The sequence below is a fragment of the Drosophila erecta genome, unplaced genomic scaffold (genome assembly GCF_003286155.1).
Source record: "Drosophila erecta strain 14021-0224.00,06,07 unplaced genomic scaffold, DereRS2 tig00000021-arrow-pilon, whole genome shotgun sequence".
NCBI classification, from domain to species: Eukaryota; Metazoa; Arthropoda; class Insecta; order Diptera; family Drosophilidae; genus Drosophila; species Drosophila erecta.
Window position 1 is genome coordinate 9,378,959 of NW_020825198.1, and position 15,472 is coordinate 9,394,430.

The window sequence follows — 15,472 nt, forward strand, 5'->3', positions numbered from 1 at the left end:
TCAAGCTTGTGTCCTAAGTCATTCGTTTTGGCATTTGCCATTTTGTCGCTCGACAAGTTTGACATTTACTTTATACTAATTTATGCCCGGCAGTCTATTAAAATTCTGTTTATTAATTGCTACACATTTTTCCATTCTTATCTTTGCAGAATTAAATCAGCGAATGCCAATGGTAAGTGAATAAATGTTTTCTTTATTCAATGCTATTATTTAAATGGGGTAAATGATTTATAGTGGGTGATTAAAGGCGAATCAGCAGGTTATATAAATTGTGGCTGTTTAATGGTTGGGAACCTAGTTATTTATAAATATATCATTTAATCACTTATATCATTTAATTTCCTTGGCTTAAGTTGTTAAATTCTAGAGAAGAATTCAGATGTTACTTTGAAAGTTGGCAAGCAAACAACATTTTAATTTCCCATAAACTCTAAAGTGTTATCCATTCAATATCTCACTTCCTATAAAAAAATCATGATGTTTTTTGCCACGTCTGATTAATTAGCTATGCCAAGTCAGGTCAGGTTTTTTGTTACCTTGCTCATCATCGAGGGTCTTGGCTTCTCTTTGCATTTTCATTTCCATTTTTAATTGCATAATTCTGCCATGGCATGCAATTCAAAGAAATCTTTCGTTCTTGGGACTTCAGCTCCCTTTTTTGGTGTGCCAACATTTTAATTTGTTTCCTGCGACTGGCGTGGAAGGAAGGTAAACTAACAAAATGAAGACAAATTTTTGACGACAATGCATGAACTTCACGTTCGTGCCACAAATCAGAGATGCTGCTGCTCCTCCTGCGGCAGCTGAAACCGAAATCGAGAGCCATGAGGATTATATATAGCTCCGGGCTACGTGCTGGCTAAAACTTTCGAGTAAAAGAAAATTTGTAGACAAATTAAGGCAAAGCCAAAACAATTGTCATGGCCGCAGACTTCGTCAAACACGTTTGAAAGTCGTGCAAAATGGTTAGAGGACTGGAGGACTCTTTTGCTATATTGATTTAGTTGCTCGACTCGCGATTCTGGCCAGTCTTTCAGCTTTCAGCAGTAGTCGAATTTTTGACAAACGATCCCTTTTCAGGCCAAAATCTTTCCCTTTCTTCAACTCACTCTCTCTCTCTCTCTTTCGAAAACTTGGCGCCAATTTCCCCGTCCGTCTTGTGGGCCTGACAATCGACATGCAGGACAAATTGTTGACGGCATTTAATGTCACAGCAGCCAATTAGCTGTCCCCATGAAAATGCTCGTTTCTTGTTGGTTTCCTTTTTTCGGTTTGTTTATTTGTATTTTGCCAAAATGTTTTTGTTACCCACTTGTTGGATTTTTTTTGTATAATTTTCGTTGGCGGTACGCACGGCTGCATGTTGAGCCAAGCTAAAAAAAAACAACCCGAGAAACAAACAATCGCCACAAATCGTTAAACTGTCAGCAGCTTTTAAAGCGCGTGATTATGTCCAAGTCAACGTTGAGAGTTGAGAGACAAGCGCCAGTTGCCACAGAGTTTTTTACGAATTTTTCCGAGTCTTTTTTTGTGCCCAAAGAGAAAATTTTCAATTGCCCAAAAATGCACATTTAAGTGGTGTTTATTTGTTGCAACATTTTTCATTCAGCATTCAGTGGGGACTATGAAAATTTAAACTGACTCTTTGAGTCTTAGTCTTTAAATGTGGTTAAGCATTCAATTTGTTTTTATATGAACTTAGTTAAACATGTGTCGAAAATGTTTATTATATAATTGTTTATATCTTTGCACATGTTTTGAAATTACCTGATTATCTAAATACTGCTTAAAAGTACAAAAAAAAATACAATTACAAAAAACCTTTTTAAAACTCAAAAGAAAGAAACAGAGCTTTTCCAATTTGCATATTTAAGCAATCGCAATTAGCCATCACAACAAATGGCAAAAATTGCAACATTCGGTGGTGTCAATTTACTTGGAAACTCTTTGAAATTATCTTTGAACAGCAGCCAACGTGTCGTATGCGTAACATGGTTTTAATTATGCATACAAAGAACTCTCAATAACCAAGCCATACACAAAAAATGTATAAATAATTGAAAAATACAAAGTGACATTTGTGTGCATTAAACGGGTAAGACACTGTACCGCGATTGGCATTATCTATCCGACTATTAAGACTTCATTACACATGTCATATTTGCCATTTGCGCAGCAAAGAAATAAAAATAGGTAAAAATCCACATAGCACAAATTAAATTCCAAAGCCAAAGTGCTCGTTAACTTTTCGTTTATTTATTTTTGATTTTGTCCGCTTTTCATCTGAACAAAATTTGGCTGCGAAATATTTTGTTAACAACAATTTGCCGTTTACAGTTTCCCTGCTGCCGTTCTGGCTGCTGCGATAAGCAGGCGAAGATAAGACAGCCGCGGTAGCTGTAATGCAGTAGAGCACAGTGATCCATGCGCCCACAAAGCACTAAAAGACCAGAAGTTATTTAAGAAATATATAGACTGAGCACATTTCTGGGATGTCTACCACGGTGCTGCAGCATTGAGAAACCCCGAAAGAAATCGTAAGTGCAATGCAGTTGCAGTCGCAGCTCAGTGCAACTGGCATCGGCTCGATTCAGCTGAGTTAGCTGTGCAGTAGCCGCGGCAACATCGTTAACACGGCGCAAAAACAGCCATTAAAGCCAAGTTCCAGTTGGAGCTGGCTCCCTGGATCTTGGAGTGGGTCTCTCGGAGTCTGCGTCTTGTGCTTGCCGCATTGGTGACATGCACAAAATGCATGTATATGAGCACCTACGTACGATAACTCGGCTCGGGTAATAATCGTCGCAGTTAAAACCATTGCTGCTGGACATTCGCTTAGCCGGAGTACGTAAATCATAAGCATAAAACGGACTGCGACTCCAACTGTGCAATGCCAAGTGCACCGAGAAAAATAGGGGACTTTGAAGGCTGTCTGTGAATAGGAAAATGTATTGTAAAAGACAAACTAAAGTTTAGTGGTTCCAACGAACGAATTTTGGTACATGGTTTTATATTTTGTATTTTATCAAAGGCAAGTTTCGCTAGTTTGTGGAATATTTTCCGCAGTGCACATGGAACTGCATTATGCATGTGCACAACTTGGGAAACCATCGGTCGCACTGTCGCTGCCGCTGCCGTTGCCGTTGCGTATGCTCCACGTTAATTAGCTGAATCGCCCCAAGTGGCTCCGAGTGGCACCATCTTTTCCAAGTTAATGAGAGTGAAAGGCGGTTAAAATATATAAAAAATAAATTCGCATTTTTGCCAGCGACTCTAGGCAAATTAACCGGCGATGAGTTTGAAAGTCGAGCCGGTGGCGATTGCGTTCGGATGTTGAGAACAGGTCGACTACGTTTACAACCAGCAATTATACGTGTTTGCATACTGCGATTCTCAATGAGAGTTTCGCGTTAGTTGTCTATAAATTATGAGCCTAATGACGGCCTGGGTTTTATGGAATCCGGGCTATTTGGATTTTGAGTGCTTTTAACGCTCAGTTGAGTCACACAAACAAGGAGCTCCCATTAACCTTCCCAGGCCCGCCTGGGCATTATGAGATCACATGTGCTGATAGCGGAAAGGAGAAACATTTGGCATTTTCGGCCATTTGCACTCGGTGGTGCAGCGGTGCAGTGGTGCAGCGGTGCAGTTTGTTTGCCACCTCGCTGCCAGTTGACAGCCGTTTAATTTACGCTTTGTTTGTTTGTTTGTTTGTGTCTTTTGTTTGCGTCCTGAGGTGAATGTTTGATTTATAGCCCGATTATAAGCCGAAATGTCATAGATTTCTGCTGCGTTCGATTTCAGCGTGGATTCGCTAAGCCTCTTAGAAATAGCAAACAAACCTCATCGAATCAATAGTAGTACTTAGAAGCTTATTAACCCAATTGGATTTAATTTAGAAATGTTTTTTTGTGTCACTAATCCGAATTCCGTTGGTTTCCCCATATTTTGTAGTGAAGCAAGTGTCAAAGATAATCCACACAAATGGCAATTGTAATTTTCGTTCAATATATAGTTTTTCGCAATTATCTCTGGCCAGCGGACAACGTGTCGTATGAGTAACATGATTTTAATTAAGCAAACAGAAGATAACAACATCGTGGCTAACCCCTCTGTGAATTCCCCTTGCAGGTGGCCGCCCGCAGCCTTGGTGGTGTCGCAATAACCGAAACGGTGGCCAAAATCGATCGCCCATCTCGATCAAGCACTCGGCGGACAGCATCCGTCGGCCCACGAGCAACTCCGGCGTTTGGACCTGGCTGGGCGGCAGTCGCCGCTCCTCCGCCGGTCCCGACCAGATCGGTCCGCCGTCGACGTCGCCGGCGGAGAACCACTATACCCACATGGACGACGCCTACAGTCCGGTGGGCGTGAGTGAGGCCCTCTACGCGGAACTGGATCGCGAGTCCGTGCGATCCGCCAATCCCTCATATCAGAATACGGCCTACAGTCAGTGTGGCGAGGTGGGTACCCAATGGTTCTCTTAAATTGAGTAACCTACTTGCAGAAATCTGTCATTTACTACCTATAGCACAATTCGTAAATCCGAAAGTAATCCTGCAATCCTGCCTCCATTACAGAAATACAATTACCAGGGCCACGAACAGGACATTCCCATGGTGGTCTCCTCGGCGCCCAGCAGTGCTTACTACTCGGATCTGTCGGTGACCGCGATGCCCGGCGGAGCGAGTGGCAGCAATCAGGGCGCCTACGAGATTGTCGGACTGAACGTGATGTCCCAGCCGCTGCCCAACTGGGATCATCATGGAGGAGGCGTGGGAGGCGGCGGCGGCGGCGGTGGCGGGGGCGTGGTGGCTGCAGGCGCAGCAGCCGCCATCCTTGGAGGCGGTGGTGGAGCGGGCAATGGCCTTACGGCAGGCGAGGCTGCGGCGATGACGCAACGCCGGGGTCCTCGACTGGCGGCCATCAACGAGACGAGCACCAGCACCGTGCCCTCGGACTATGTCTGAATGAAGTAAACCTTTAAACCTTTGCAACAAAACAAGATAATGTGAAATGTTCAGCGAGCTTAACATGTTAATAGGATGTAGGAGTACGTTATATACACCCCACAGATGTAAGGTTAAATTTACATAATATTTAACACTTGTATACCATTTAGTGATTAGCGGGACTTGTGTCTTTGGTTAATGTCTGAATTATAATCTGTACCCGTTGCCGATATTGGGATATATTTATACACACTTACAAGGCAAGAATGTATTATATGTCTAGTTTTTATGTAGTCTCTAAGCAACGATTTAATCGTGGGTGATATTTAGCCTAAAAATATGCTATATTCTTATGTTCTACGTACTTTAAACATTTTCTAAAAATGTAAAAACGACAACAAACGCATTTTTCATAGGCTTAGAAGAGTGAAGTGGACGAAGGACAAGAAATCGTATTTCCCCCCAGGATCAGTACACGCAAATATAGAAACGATATATACATACGAATACAACATATTTATACACTCAATATTTACAGCAGCCGAAAAAAATAAAACGCATTTAGCTCACCAACATATATAATTATACATATATATCTATAACAATAACTGAAGAATCATATTTACAACGATTTTAACGCAACAGATTTCACCATATTTACCGGGGGAAATGGCCGTGGCACGTCATATCATTTACCACACCATTATACATATGTATGCAACGCTATCTATATACTATACCATATACAATAAACAGACTCACGACCCTTAGCAGATGTACTTTAGTTTTTAGTGGACCGCGGCAGGAAGCGAATCCTCTGCCGATTAATTTAGTAACACACAAGAACACACGCATACACAATTCCTGTACATTATTGTTTTAGTTGAAAATATAATTAAACAATTTATTGATATTTACATTCAGAATCCCAAATGGAAGTGGTTCTTTATTGGAGTAGTTATTGGTTGATACAGTAAGTACAATAGTAGTCTTAAAGTACATAATATCCTTTGTGGTCAAGTAAGAGATATTACTTCATAAAAATATAAATATCAAAAAAACAGGTTAATAAATTCAACAAACTTAAAGGTTAAAAACAAACAAAACAAAATCAACAACGAACTATACTACAGTTCCTTAAGGAATATGCACTTTACCCTATACTTCCTGATTTGGATAACTTGACATATTCTTAAACGAAAAGAACTAAAACCAAAGTGTATTGCAAAAATCCCCGCATCCTTATACTTCCTGATTTATTGTCATTATTCGAAGTTATTCACTTATATTATGTGAGATGAAAAAGTGGCAGTACATTAAAAAATGTCATTTACCCATATCTTCCTGATTTTTGTTTCGTTATTATGGGTAATTTGACATATGGTATAGATAATCGGTATGAACCTAAAACTACACTAAAAGAATTTATTTACCCTACACTTCCTGATTAGTGTTATCAAGGGTTATTGCCTCACATATAATCTCTTCCTGGTCTGCTTACATTATTAAGGGTTATTGTCATATACTTGTACCCTACAACTTCTGATTTATTGTCATTAACCGTCATTAACTTATACCCCGGATTTATTGTCATTGTTTGGGGTCACCCTCATAACCTTATAACCTACATCTGATTTATTGTCGGATTATTGTCATATTAATTAGTTAATCGGTAAGATACAAAAACTACAGCTTATTAAAAAATGTTGTTTACCCTAAACTTCCTGATGTGTTATCGTTATTAAGGGTAATGCGACGTGCACTTGAGCCATTAAACACTAAGACTAGTTTATTAAAAATTGCCTCTTTCCTACTCTTCTGGTTTGTTATCGTAATATCGTAATATCGTAATAAAACCCTCAATAAAGGAGGTGTGTAAATATTGTTAAGTTGTGAGTCGAGTAAAATGCGATATGAATGTTGTACTTTTCGCGGAACCTAAAATATAAATATGTTAACTCTTCTAACCCATACTAGTCAGTTGCAGCAGAGCACAAGCGGTCTGCTGGTTCTCCTCCGATTCGTGGACCTTGCGATGGGTGCGCAAGGCAGAGGGTTGTGTAAATCTCTTGCCGCAAACGTGGCACTCGAAGTTCTTTTCGCCAGTGTGGGTCATTTCGTGGTACTTTCGCGTATCGGGGGTGGCGAATTTCTTTTCGCAATAGTTGCAGGCATAATCCCGTGCCTTTTCGTGGATTGTGCGGATATGTTTCCTAAGACTCGTTGAGCTGTTGCACACTTTGGGGCAATCCTTACAGGACCAGGTCCTCTCCAGCGTATGATAGTTGATATGCAGTCGCAGTTCGTTCTTGGTCGTCTTCTTGAGACCACAGTAGGGGCAGCTAAAGTTTTTTATGCCCTGGTGCCGCATCATGTGAATCTTGAGCTTCTCCGCGGTATAGAATCGCATTGCGCAGTCCGGCAGTTCGCAGGCATATGGCAGCACCAACTGGTCGCCGTGTGTGAACCGATGCTGACTTAGAGCAGAGCCAGTCTTGAATACCCGACCACAGAACTCGCACATATGGGTCTTCAAAGGCTTGCCAATGTCGTGAGCCTTGCTCTGGTGGTATTTCAGCGAAGCCTTGTGCCGGTACATCCTGTTGCAGCCTTCCTCTTCGCAGACAAACCGCATGCCCACTTCCGAGTGCTCCTGCTCGTGCTGCCTCAGGTTCTCGAAACGGTTGAAAGCTTCCTCGCAGCCGGGCTCAGTGCAATGATACAACATGTGCCCTTGGTGCTCCTTCTTGTGGAGAATCAAGCGCTTCTCCTCTCGAAACTCGTCGGCGCACAGGTCGCACTTGTATGTGGTCAATGGGGGCTCCTGAAATCAATGAATACACCTTATCTAAGACTCCACTTGAAACCTAAAACCTAACTCACTTCCAAAGCTTTCTTTTCCGTTTCCGGGTTTTTCGGGACATTTTCGGCGAAGGTATTCCATACTAAGGCTGGCGGTGCCTGTTCGGCGATTTTCTGAGTATTCTGTGCACTTAAGTTGGTATCGCATATGATCATCTCAGGGGGCTCCAACAGCAGTTCCTCCAGCTCCTCCTCCTCATCTTCGTCGACCTCGTAAACAGGTTTCCTGCGATCTATTTTCTTCCAAGTTACCAGACTTTTGGAACGCCATTTATTATCGGCTATAATGCATAGTGCTCGGAAGGAGTGGAACTTCTCCAGGAGCTCGTAGCACTCAGAGCAAATTTCGCTGGGCAGAATATCCTGGTCATCAGGATCCACCACCAAATTTGTGCACTCGGAAAATTTGACGGCGAGATATGGATGATGGAGCAAGTTGTAGGCCTCGTCGTCGCTAGCCACATCGCAGGAGCATACGCGGCATTTGTCCAGGTGTCCCATCAAATAGGTTTAGTCAAAGTTAATGAGATGCTTCTATAAATTTGAGCAAAAATATTTTTTTGTGTTCTGTCTGCCTTTTTTCTTATCGGTGTTGTTTGTATACTAAACAGCTGATAGGGCTGACGAAAATACCGCTGATAGCGATGGTGATGGCAAATGAACGCGTGAGTTGTGAGCGGCAAAATAAATAACAAATACTCTTACAAATATCTACTGTAAATAGTATATCAAATATCAAATCATAATCATAGAATTTTTTTAGAAAAACGACATAAAATAAATAAAATTATTCGGTGCTCACAGTGACTCATAACACTGCGTTACTCGTGACACATCTCTAGCACCCCGTACTAACACTGCGTTACTCGTGACACATCTCTAGCACCCCGTACTAAAGTCGCATCTCTAATGGGGGTGTATAAAAGGTGCTGCTGGAATTTGTTGTTTATTGTTTTCTAGCACAACAATGGATAATTCCAATGGAATCCACTATATTGAGCTATCGCCAAACCCCATACGATTTGATGCTGTGAGCCAGCTAACCAATGTGTTCTTCGATGATTCCAACAAACAGGTATCGCTAAAACACGCTACAAATTCCGATTAGGAAGGGCTAAACCTATATCTTTCAGATATTTGCTGTGCGATCTGGAGGCGCTACTGGTGTGGTGGTTAAGGGGCCCGGATCCCCCGACGATATCGTCATCTCCTTCTGCATGAGCGACCGCGGCGGTGCCATAAGGTCCATCAAGTTCTCGCCGGACAACCAAATCCTGGCCGTGCAGCGAAAGGAGAATTCCGTGGAGTTCATATGCTTTCAGGGTGATCAGCCTCTGCTGCAGGATATTATTACACACCAGGTGAAGACTACGATCCATGGCTTTGTGTGGGTGCACAATCGAGAGGTGGCCCTGATATCGAATACTGGCGTGGAGGTCCACACCGTAGTTCCTGAGAAGCGGCAGGTGCGCTCTGTGAAATCGCTGAGTATTGGCATCAAGTGGTTCGCCTGGTGCTGCGATGCCAATGTGGCTCTGCTTTGCACCAGTGAAGGAAACACGCTGATTCCCGTCCTGGTCAAGCAGAAGGTCATCACCAAGCTGCCTAAAGTGGACTGTAAGTTGATCACATACTTCTATTTGTGCTAAAGTCCTTTTAAAACCTTTTAATCTCCCCTTCCAGTGGGCAATCCGAGTCGCGATGTACAGGAGAGCAAGGTAACCTTAGGACAAGTGTACGGCGTGCTGGCTGTACTAATCCTCCAGTCAAATAGCACCACCGGACTGATGGAAGTCGAGGTGCATTTGCTCAACGGACCTGGCTTGGCCCCGCGAAAATGCCATGTCCTTCGCTTGAGTGTGCTAGGTCGATTCGCCATCAACACGGTGGATAATCTGATTGTGGTGCACCATCAAGCTTCGGGCACTTCGCTGCTATTCGACATTGCCCTTCCCGGAGAGGTGATCAATGAAATAACCTATCATACACCCATAACTCCGGGCCGCTCCATCAAACCCTTTGGTTTGAAGCTGCCTTCTCTTTCGCCTGATGGACTAATCTTTCTGTGCGAGTTGTGTGAGTACTAAAAGTATTCAAAAATCCCATTGTGTGACACTTACGCTTTCCATGCAGATTCCACACACTGGGTACTGTTCCAGCCCAATATTGTAATCGATGCCAAGTTGGGCTGCATGTGGTTTTTGAACCTCTGCATTGAGCCATTGTGCCAACTGATTTCGGATCGCATTCGACTTACGGAGTTCCTGCTGCAGCGCAGCAGTGGCAAACAGGTGCTACTAAAAGTCATTGGGCAGCTAGTAGATGATCAGTACAAGGGAACTCTCTTGCCAGTCCTAGAGACCATCTTCAGCCGAATTAACAAGATCTACGCGTAAGTTAAAGATGCAATTTGATAAATACATCTTTATTATTGTTTATGTGGTATATTTTAGGTCTTGGGTTCAGTTGGAGCTGCAGAATCAAACCGCTCAGCCATCGAACGTTAAAACTACGACCCTTAAACAGAGCACACCGCCCATTGTGCTCATTGAGCAACTGGATATGGTGCAGATCTTTCAGCACATAGCTCGCCGACCGTACACGGAATCCATATTGATGCTGTACCTCCAATCCCTGAACAAGTTCAACATTGCCGCCCAGGAGGAGCTGAGCAAGATGATCATCACCGAGCTGATCACCAATCGCAGCTTCGACACCTTGCGACGCTTGGTCAGCTATTCAATGCTGCTGGAATCCAAGTCGGTGGCTTGCTTCTTGTTGTCTCATTCAAATGTGGATACGGCGATTTCACAGGTGGCCATTGACATGCTGGGCAGGATTGAAGCACATGAAGTGGGTATTTGTTTGAGAAAATACTATTTACTAAGATGTATTTTTTAGATCATCATTGAAGTAATGCTGGGTCAAGGCAAAGTTATTGATGCCTTAAGGCTGGCTAAAAACTCATTGGGTCTGGAAAAAGTGCCGGCTCGAAAGTTTCTGGAGGCTGCTTATAAGACAAAAGATGATCTGATATTCCACAGCGTGTTCCGCTTCTTCCAGATGAGAAACCTGAAACTTTATGAGACCCTGTCGTTTCCCAAGGGTAAGCAAATTTGTAATCTTGAATTGAGGCATCACGTTACAAACATATTTTTCCCCATTTAACAGCTGAACAATGCACGGAATTTATACAGCACTATAACAACACTTTTCCTGCTGAAAACCCTACCAGACAGCCTATAAGCTAAGGGAATAAACAAATATAGTCGTTTGTGATTATTGTAATTAAAAGTGTGCTTTAGAAATATACTTTTGTATTGTATTGTAAATATTTCCAAATGAAATGATATTCATCATTCAACATATTTCAAAGTTATTTTATGCGAATGTAAAGGAATGACACAAACAGAAACCATAAATATACGTATTTATCATGCAATTTCTTTACTTACACATACAATACACATAGTTGTACAATAAATACATAGAGGAATAGATGGAATATACAAAAAGCACGAAGCAACTAAATAAATCGCCTGGGCGGTGCCTTTAGCTGCAAGGCACCCATTTCCAGGGACGAGGAAATGCTGATTAGATTTTTGTTTGGCCGCGGCAAGCCAATACTATGGTCTGAAATAGCCGTAAAGCACCGTGGACATTCTTCAAACTGAGTCTCCGCATCCTCCATGCACTGCTCGTGCATACCGTGCCCACAGCCGCCAAAGATTAGCACCTGGCTGTGATCGTACAGCCTTTGGCGACACACGGAGCACTTTGTGGTGGTCACCCAAAGTCCACGACGCGCATGTTGATACCGCCTTACAAACTGCAGGTGAAGATCTTGGCACAAGGCGCCAGCAGATGCGCGCAAAGCCTCTGTTTTGTGCCTCGAACTATCTAGCATGCCCATTAGAAGATCCTTTATATCACCAAAACTACTGGACACATTGTGGGTATTCATAATCAATTGAACCAAATTATGCAGATCGATATGCTGCGAGGCCTCGTGCAGCAGAGATTTGGTAATGGACTGAAGTTCCTGATGCGGCAGAATATATTGCAAAAGAGCAAACCAACAGCGTTCCAGCTCCTGAGCTGGTAACGTTTCCACAGACCGAGCCAAAAGAGCCGATATAGTCTGCGCCTCCTTGGCTGCTTCCTCGCCAGTAGCGGACTTGAGCAGTTCCATGGACAACTCGAAGGCTTTCGCATAGCTCTCTTGCTTTTCATACAGATAAATCACAGATCGGTTGAGGTGATGGCTTTCAGCTATGGCAATGGCCTTCTCCAAGCGATAACCCGAATTGGAGCGAAGGAATTCCTCGACGGTAGACGCCGACTCCATTTTACAATACAGTTCCAGTAGTAGCTCCATTTGACTGGCTTCCAGTTCGCTTTTACGATCATTGAGGCACCGCAGAAACAGATATAGCAAATTCTCCTCCCCTCTCAGGCTATCTAAAAGCTCATAAATCCTATCTGGATAGTGCAAGGCCAGCAAGCGAGTGGTTTCCTTGGCATTGATCGCAAGCAGCTCTCTTATATGCCTTTTCAACTGCCGGTAAATGCATCGCCTGGGTGTGACTACATGGCGTTCCATATAAGCAAACATGGTTTCGTGCCTGGCTTCGTTTCGGATGTAGCAATCCAGGATGGTATCAAAGCGCTCAAGCTTCTCCAGTAGGTACTCCACTACACAATAGCACCTCGCCTTCTCTGCCAAGCGCAGCTGCTCCTCATCGCTGCTGATCTCTGCCAGGCAGTTGGAGGATAGTAGCTCGTGCCAAGCATTTTCTCGTTCAGAGTGTTGGCGACTGCTCTCGTTTGCAATTTCCTCCTGCGCCAAGTGGCTTAAAACTCGTTCCAAGAGCTGTCTATCTCGCGGCAGGCATTGCATCGAAATCTGCTGAGCAATGAAGTTCAGCAGGCAGCCAATCTCCGCCCACTGGAAGATGAAAAGTTGTAGGATGACTGACAATCACAATAACAAACCCTTACCGTTGCATTCTCGGGCGTCATGATTTCCAGCAGCAGATTGATAATCCTTTTGCGATGCGAAATTCCCAGCTCGTTGCTAAACTCTCGTTCCTGAAACGCCAGCGATATAACGTTCAGGGTTTCCCGAGTATCGAACTTGAGGAGAGCTCTTAGATAGGGATAGGGCAGCTCATCTCCGGCATTCTCCTTGGATTGCTGGGAGGTCAGACAGCGGAGGACATCGTGCTTTACTTGGTGCACCAGCTCGACGGGAATTTCGCCCGTGGGATAGCCCCTTCCCGCCAGACAACTGGACACGTAGACCAGCAGGCAATTCCCCAAATCCGTCTCCTCTGGGGTCACCAATGGAAGAAGTTCCGTCAGCGCCGCCGTATAATCATTCAGGGCTTGTGTGTTGAGGTAGATTTGGGCCCTATACAGACGGTGCTTCTTCACAGCCTTAAGTACCTGGTTGAGATCCAGGCACATCCAATCCAACTTCAGGATAAGCTGTTCGAGTTTGGCAGGGGAGTGTTCCAGCCAGTAATCCACCAAAGCTTGGGATATCACGGGATTGACACTATGTATTGTTTCCTTTTCTATATGATCGGAAATGTGCTGTAGGAAAAGTTCGGCACTGCTGTTGTGCAACTTCTCCCACAGCTGCGTCCACAGAAGATCTAGTTCACCCACGGTGATCAAGCAGTTGACAATGGCTCCGAGACAATAGTCTGGTGCCCGGGCGGAATTGGCGATGTATTCCTTAAAGAGCATTATGATACGCTCCTTGGCTTGTGCACGTTTCCTTGGGCGATCCACAGAGGCAATGTAGCCATCTAGTGCCAGTTGGCAGGCTTCCTGCCACCGATGATGTTTTACCTGGAAACGATAAAGGTAAGGTTACGATTTCCCATTTGAATACGAATTTGTGATCTTACCAGAAAGCTTATTCTCTCCGACCAAGTCCTTACTCCAATTATATGCAGCGATCTGGCCCCTAAGACGTATAGCTGGGTTCCTCTTGAAACCACAGAGTTATAACAAGCATTTGAGCCAGCTAAAGCGAAAGCAGGTGAGACATTTCCGCCAGTGGCCAGTCCTTTAAACTGCGCCGATCCGTAAACCAGTCCTGCGTTGGCCATATCCATACATTCTAATTCCTTGCTGGATCGCACATCCACCAAATGAAGTATTTCCGCCGTATCCAATGAGGCAACACACTTTGGTCCCAGCCAGTGAGCGGAGAGAAGACTCCCCTGCAGCTGGACATGACGTAGATATAAAAGCGTGATCCGTCCGTTCGAGACAAACAGTTGGTGAAAGAATAATTGATTCCCGCGACCCACAACGATCACGGGGTCCACGGAGCGGGAAGTATCTGCCGCTTGTATGAGTACTAAGTGCCAGGCGAGGAGAGGTAAGCAATCAGGAGGTCCCTGGAGCACATGGTATTTGATGACCCTCAATCTTGGTCGGACAGTTACGATGAAATACTTGGATAACGTTGCCAGAGCCACAATGCAGTACTGATCCAATTCATGGCGCCCTTGGGAATCCATTATTAAAGGTTCCACGGCGCAGACCTCTCCGCGAGCGCCGGAGAAGAGGCATCTTGATTGGCAGCCTCGGATGCCCAGTTTCCGGGTGAAACTAAGAGACCACACTGATCCACCGGCATCGGCACACAGGGCCAGTGATGATCTGGAGGTCCATTTGACATGCAGTACGCCGGTGTTTGGCGTTATGACGTCGAACAGTTCCCGGAGGACATCACCCGTTTGCGTGTCCAGCATGGCAACCAGTCCTCTAGAGTAACCGGCCAAAAGTCGCGTGGAATCCGCATTGAAGGCCAAACTGGCCACTGCACCCTGGCCATGCTTGTCCTGATGGGCCCACCTAAGGGTTTGTGTTACATCGAAGTTCAAAATGTGTCCGTGTGATGTTCCGATGGCTATGAATGCGGAAACGGCACAGGAACTGGCTGCTCCGGCATTAACACGTTCCGCTGCTGAGGAAAGTTGGGCGGAGATGCCATGTAGGAGGGTGTACCTCATTATGGAGCCTCCGCCACCTCTGCCATCTGTTCTTATCGTGGAGTCCTCGCCAATAGAAGGCGTGGGCGTGGCATGGGGCACCGGCATACCAAATTCGGAAGCCACATCCGAATCCGCCTCGAATTCACTGAGCACCGCCTCCAAAGTAGGCAGCACATCTGTGGGTGGTATTGCAAACTCGGCATCATCAAGCTATAAGTAGATAAATCCAGAGAAAGTGTTATCTAGGACACTCCATTTTCGGGTAATCACAACTTACATCTTCGAAATCCAGCTGCAGGGATTCGGCCAGCAGACTGTCTGTAGATCCGCGCTCCGACTCCAGCAGAGACTGCAGCGACGGGGCCTTAAGCTCCGACATGCTCTCCGTTCTTTCGATCCTGATCCCTCCCCCAAACTAATAATTTTAAGCAATTCTGTTATTATCAATGAGTTTTACGCCCATCAAAGGACTGCCCACTCGTTTGCATAACAGATGTCATTTGGTTGCTTATCGGTGCTTGTTATCGATGAATTCAGAGGACAACCTTTACTGAATTTGGCCAATAATAGGGGTAAAAATGGAAAAAAAAAATTGTTAGAGGCATATATTTTTGGGTATTGTTATTATAAATAACTGTAATTTTA

General features: G+C 44.3%; 4 protein-coding genes across 4 annotated transcripts in view; 2 read left to right on the forward strand and 2 right to left on the reverse strand.

Annotated features, from left to right (window-relative positions):
- LOC6545432 overlaps positions 1–5,633 on the forward strand; it is a 62,915-nt gene extending 57,282 nt beyond the window's left edge. The window contains exons 5-7 of the mRNA XM_001972085.3: positions 150–172; positions 4,129–4,460; positions 4,578–5,633. Coding sequence (XP_001972121.2) covers positions 150–172; positions 4,129–4,460; positions 4,578–4,967 — 745 coding nt within the window. The 3' untranslated portion in view covers positions 4,968–5,633. The remainder of the gene's footprint in view (positions 1–149; positions 173–4,128; positions 4,461–4,577) is intronic.
- A 505-nt stretch (positions 5,634–6,138) lies between these two features.
- On the reverse strand, positions 6,139–8,442 carry LOC6545433 (zinc finger protein 782). Its single transcript, XM_001972086.3, has 2 exons — positions 7,833–8,442; positions 6,139–7,773 (listed from the first exon to the last, which is right to left on the reverse strand). Exons 1-2 carry the CDS (start codon positions 8,310–8,312, stop codon positions 6,913–6,915), a joined length of 1,341 nt encoding a protein of 446 aa, XP_001972122.1. The 5' UTR covers positions 8,313–8,442; the 3' UTR covers positions 6,139–6,912.
- A 239-nt stretch (positions 8,443–8,681) lies between these two features.
- LOC6545434 (regulator of MON1-CCZ1 complex) lies at positions 8,682–11,179 on the forward strand. Its single transcript, XM_001972087.3, has 7 exons — positions 8,682–8,886; positions 8,945–9,428; positions 9,495–9,887; positions 9,945–10,203; positions 10,265–10,664; positions 10,713–10,917; positions 10,983–11,179. Exons 1-7 carry the CDS (start codon positions 8,779–8,781, stop codon positions 11,060–11,062), a joined length of 1,929 nt encoding a protein of 642 aa, XP_001972123.1. The 5' UTR covers positions 8,682–8,778; the 3' UTR covers positions 11,063–11,179.
- On the reverse strand, positions 11,081–15,361 carry LOC6545435 (vacuolar protein sorting-associated protein 8 homolog). Its single transcript, XM_001972088.3, has 4 exons — positions 15,105–15,361; positions 13,730–15,037; positions 12,813–13,670; positions 11,081–12,759 (listed from the first exon to the last, which is right to left on the reverse strand). The coding sequence occupies exons 1-4, from the start codon at positions 15,204–15,206 to the stop codon at positions 11,338–11,340; spliced, it is 3,690 nt and encodes a 1,229-aa protein (XP_001972124.1). The 5' UTR covers positions 15,207–15,361; the 3' UTR covers positions 11,081–11,337.
- Positions 15,362–15,472: the final 111 nt, after the last annotated feature.

Bases quoted from the DNA above. Each gene is read 5' to 3' on its own strand.
- LOC6545433 (XM_001972086.3), bottom strand. From the start codon at position 8,312: ATGGGACACCTGGACAAATGCCGCGTATGCTCCTGCGATGTGGCTAGC. The intron at 7,774-7,832 runs GTGAGTTAGGTT...CATTGATTTCAG, and splicing joins CGGAAAAGAAAGCTTTGGAA to GAGCCCCCATTGACCACATA.
- LOC6545434 (XM_001972087.3), top strand. From the start codon at position 8,779: ATGGATAATTCCAATGGAATCCACTATATTGAGCTATCGCCAAACCCC. The intron at 8,887-8,944 runs GTATCGCTAAAA...TATATCTTTCAG, and splicing joins TCGATGATTCCAACAAACAG to ATATTTGCTGTGCGATCTGG. The intron at 10,918-10,982 runs GTAAGCAAATTT...CCCATTTAACAG, and splicing joins GACCCTGTCGTTTCCCAAGG to CTGAACAATGCACGGAATTT.
- LOC6545435 (XM_001972088.3), bottom strand. From the start codon at position 15,206: ATGTCGGAGCTTAAGGCCCCGTCGCTGCAGTCTCTGCTGGAGTCGGAG. The intron at 15,038-15,104 runs GTAAGTTGTGAT...ATCTACTTATAG, and splicing joins TGCAGCTGGATTTCGAAGAT to CTTGATGATGCCGAGTTTGC. The intron at 12,760-12,812 runs GTAAGGGTTTGT...TTCATCTTCCAG, and splicing joins TGACGCCCGAGAATGCAACG to TGGGCGGAGATTGGCTGCCT.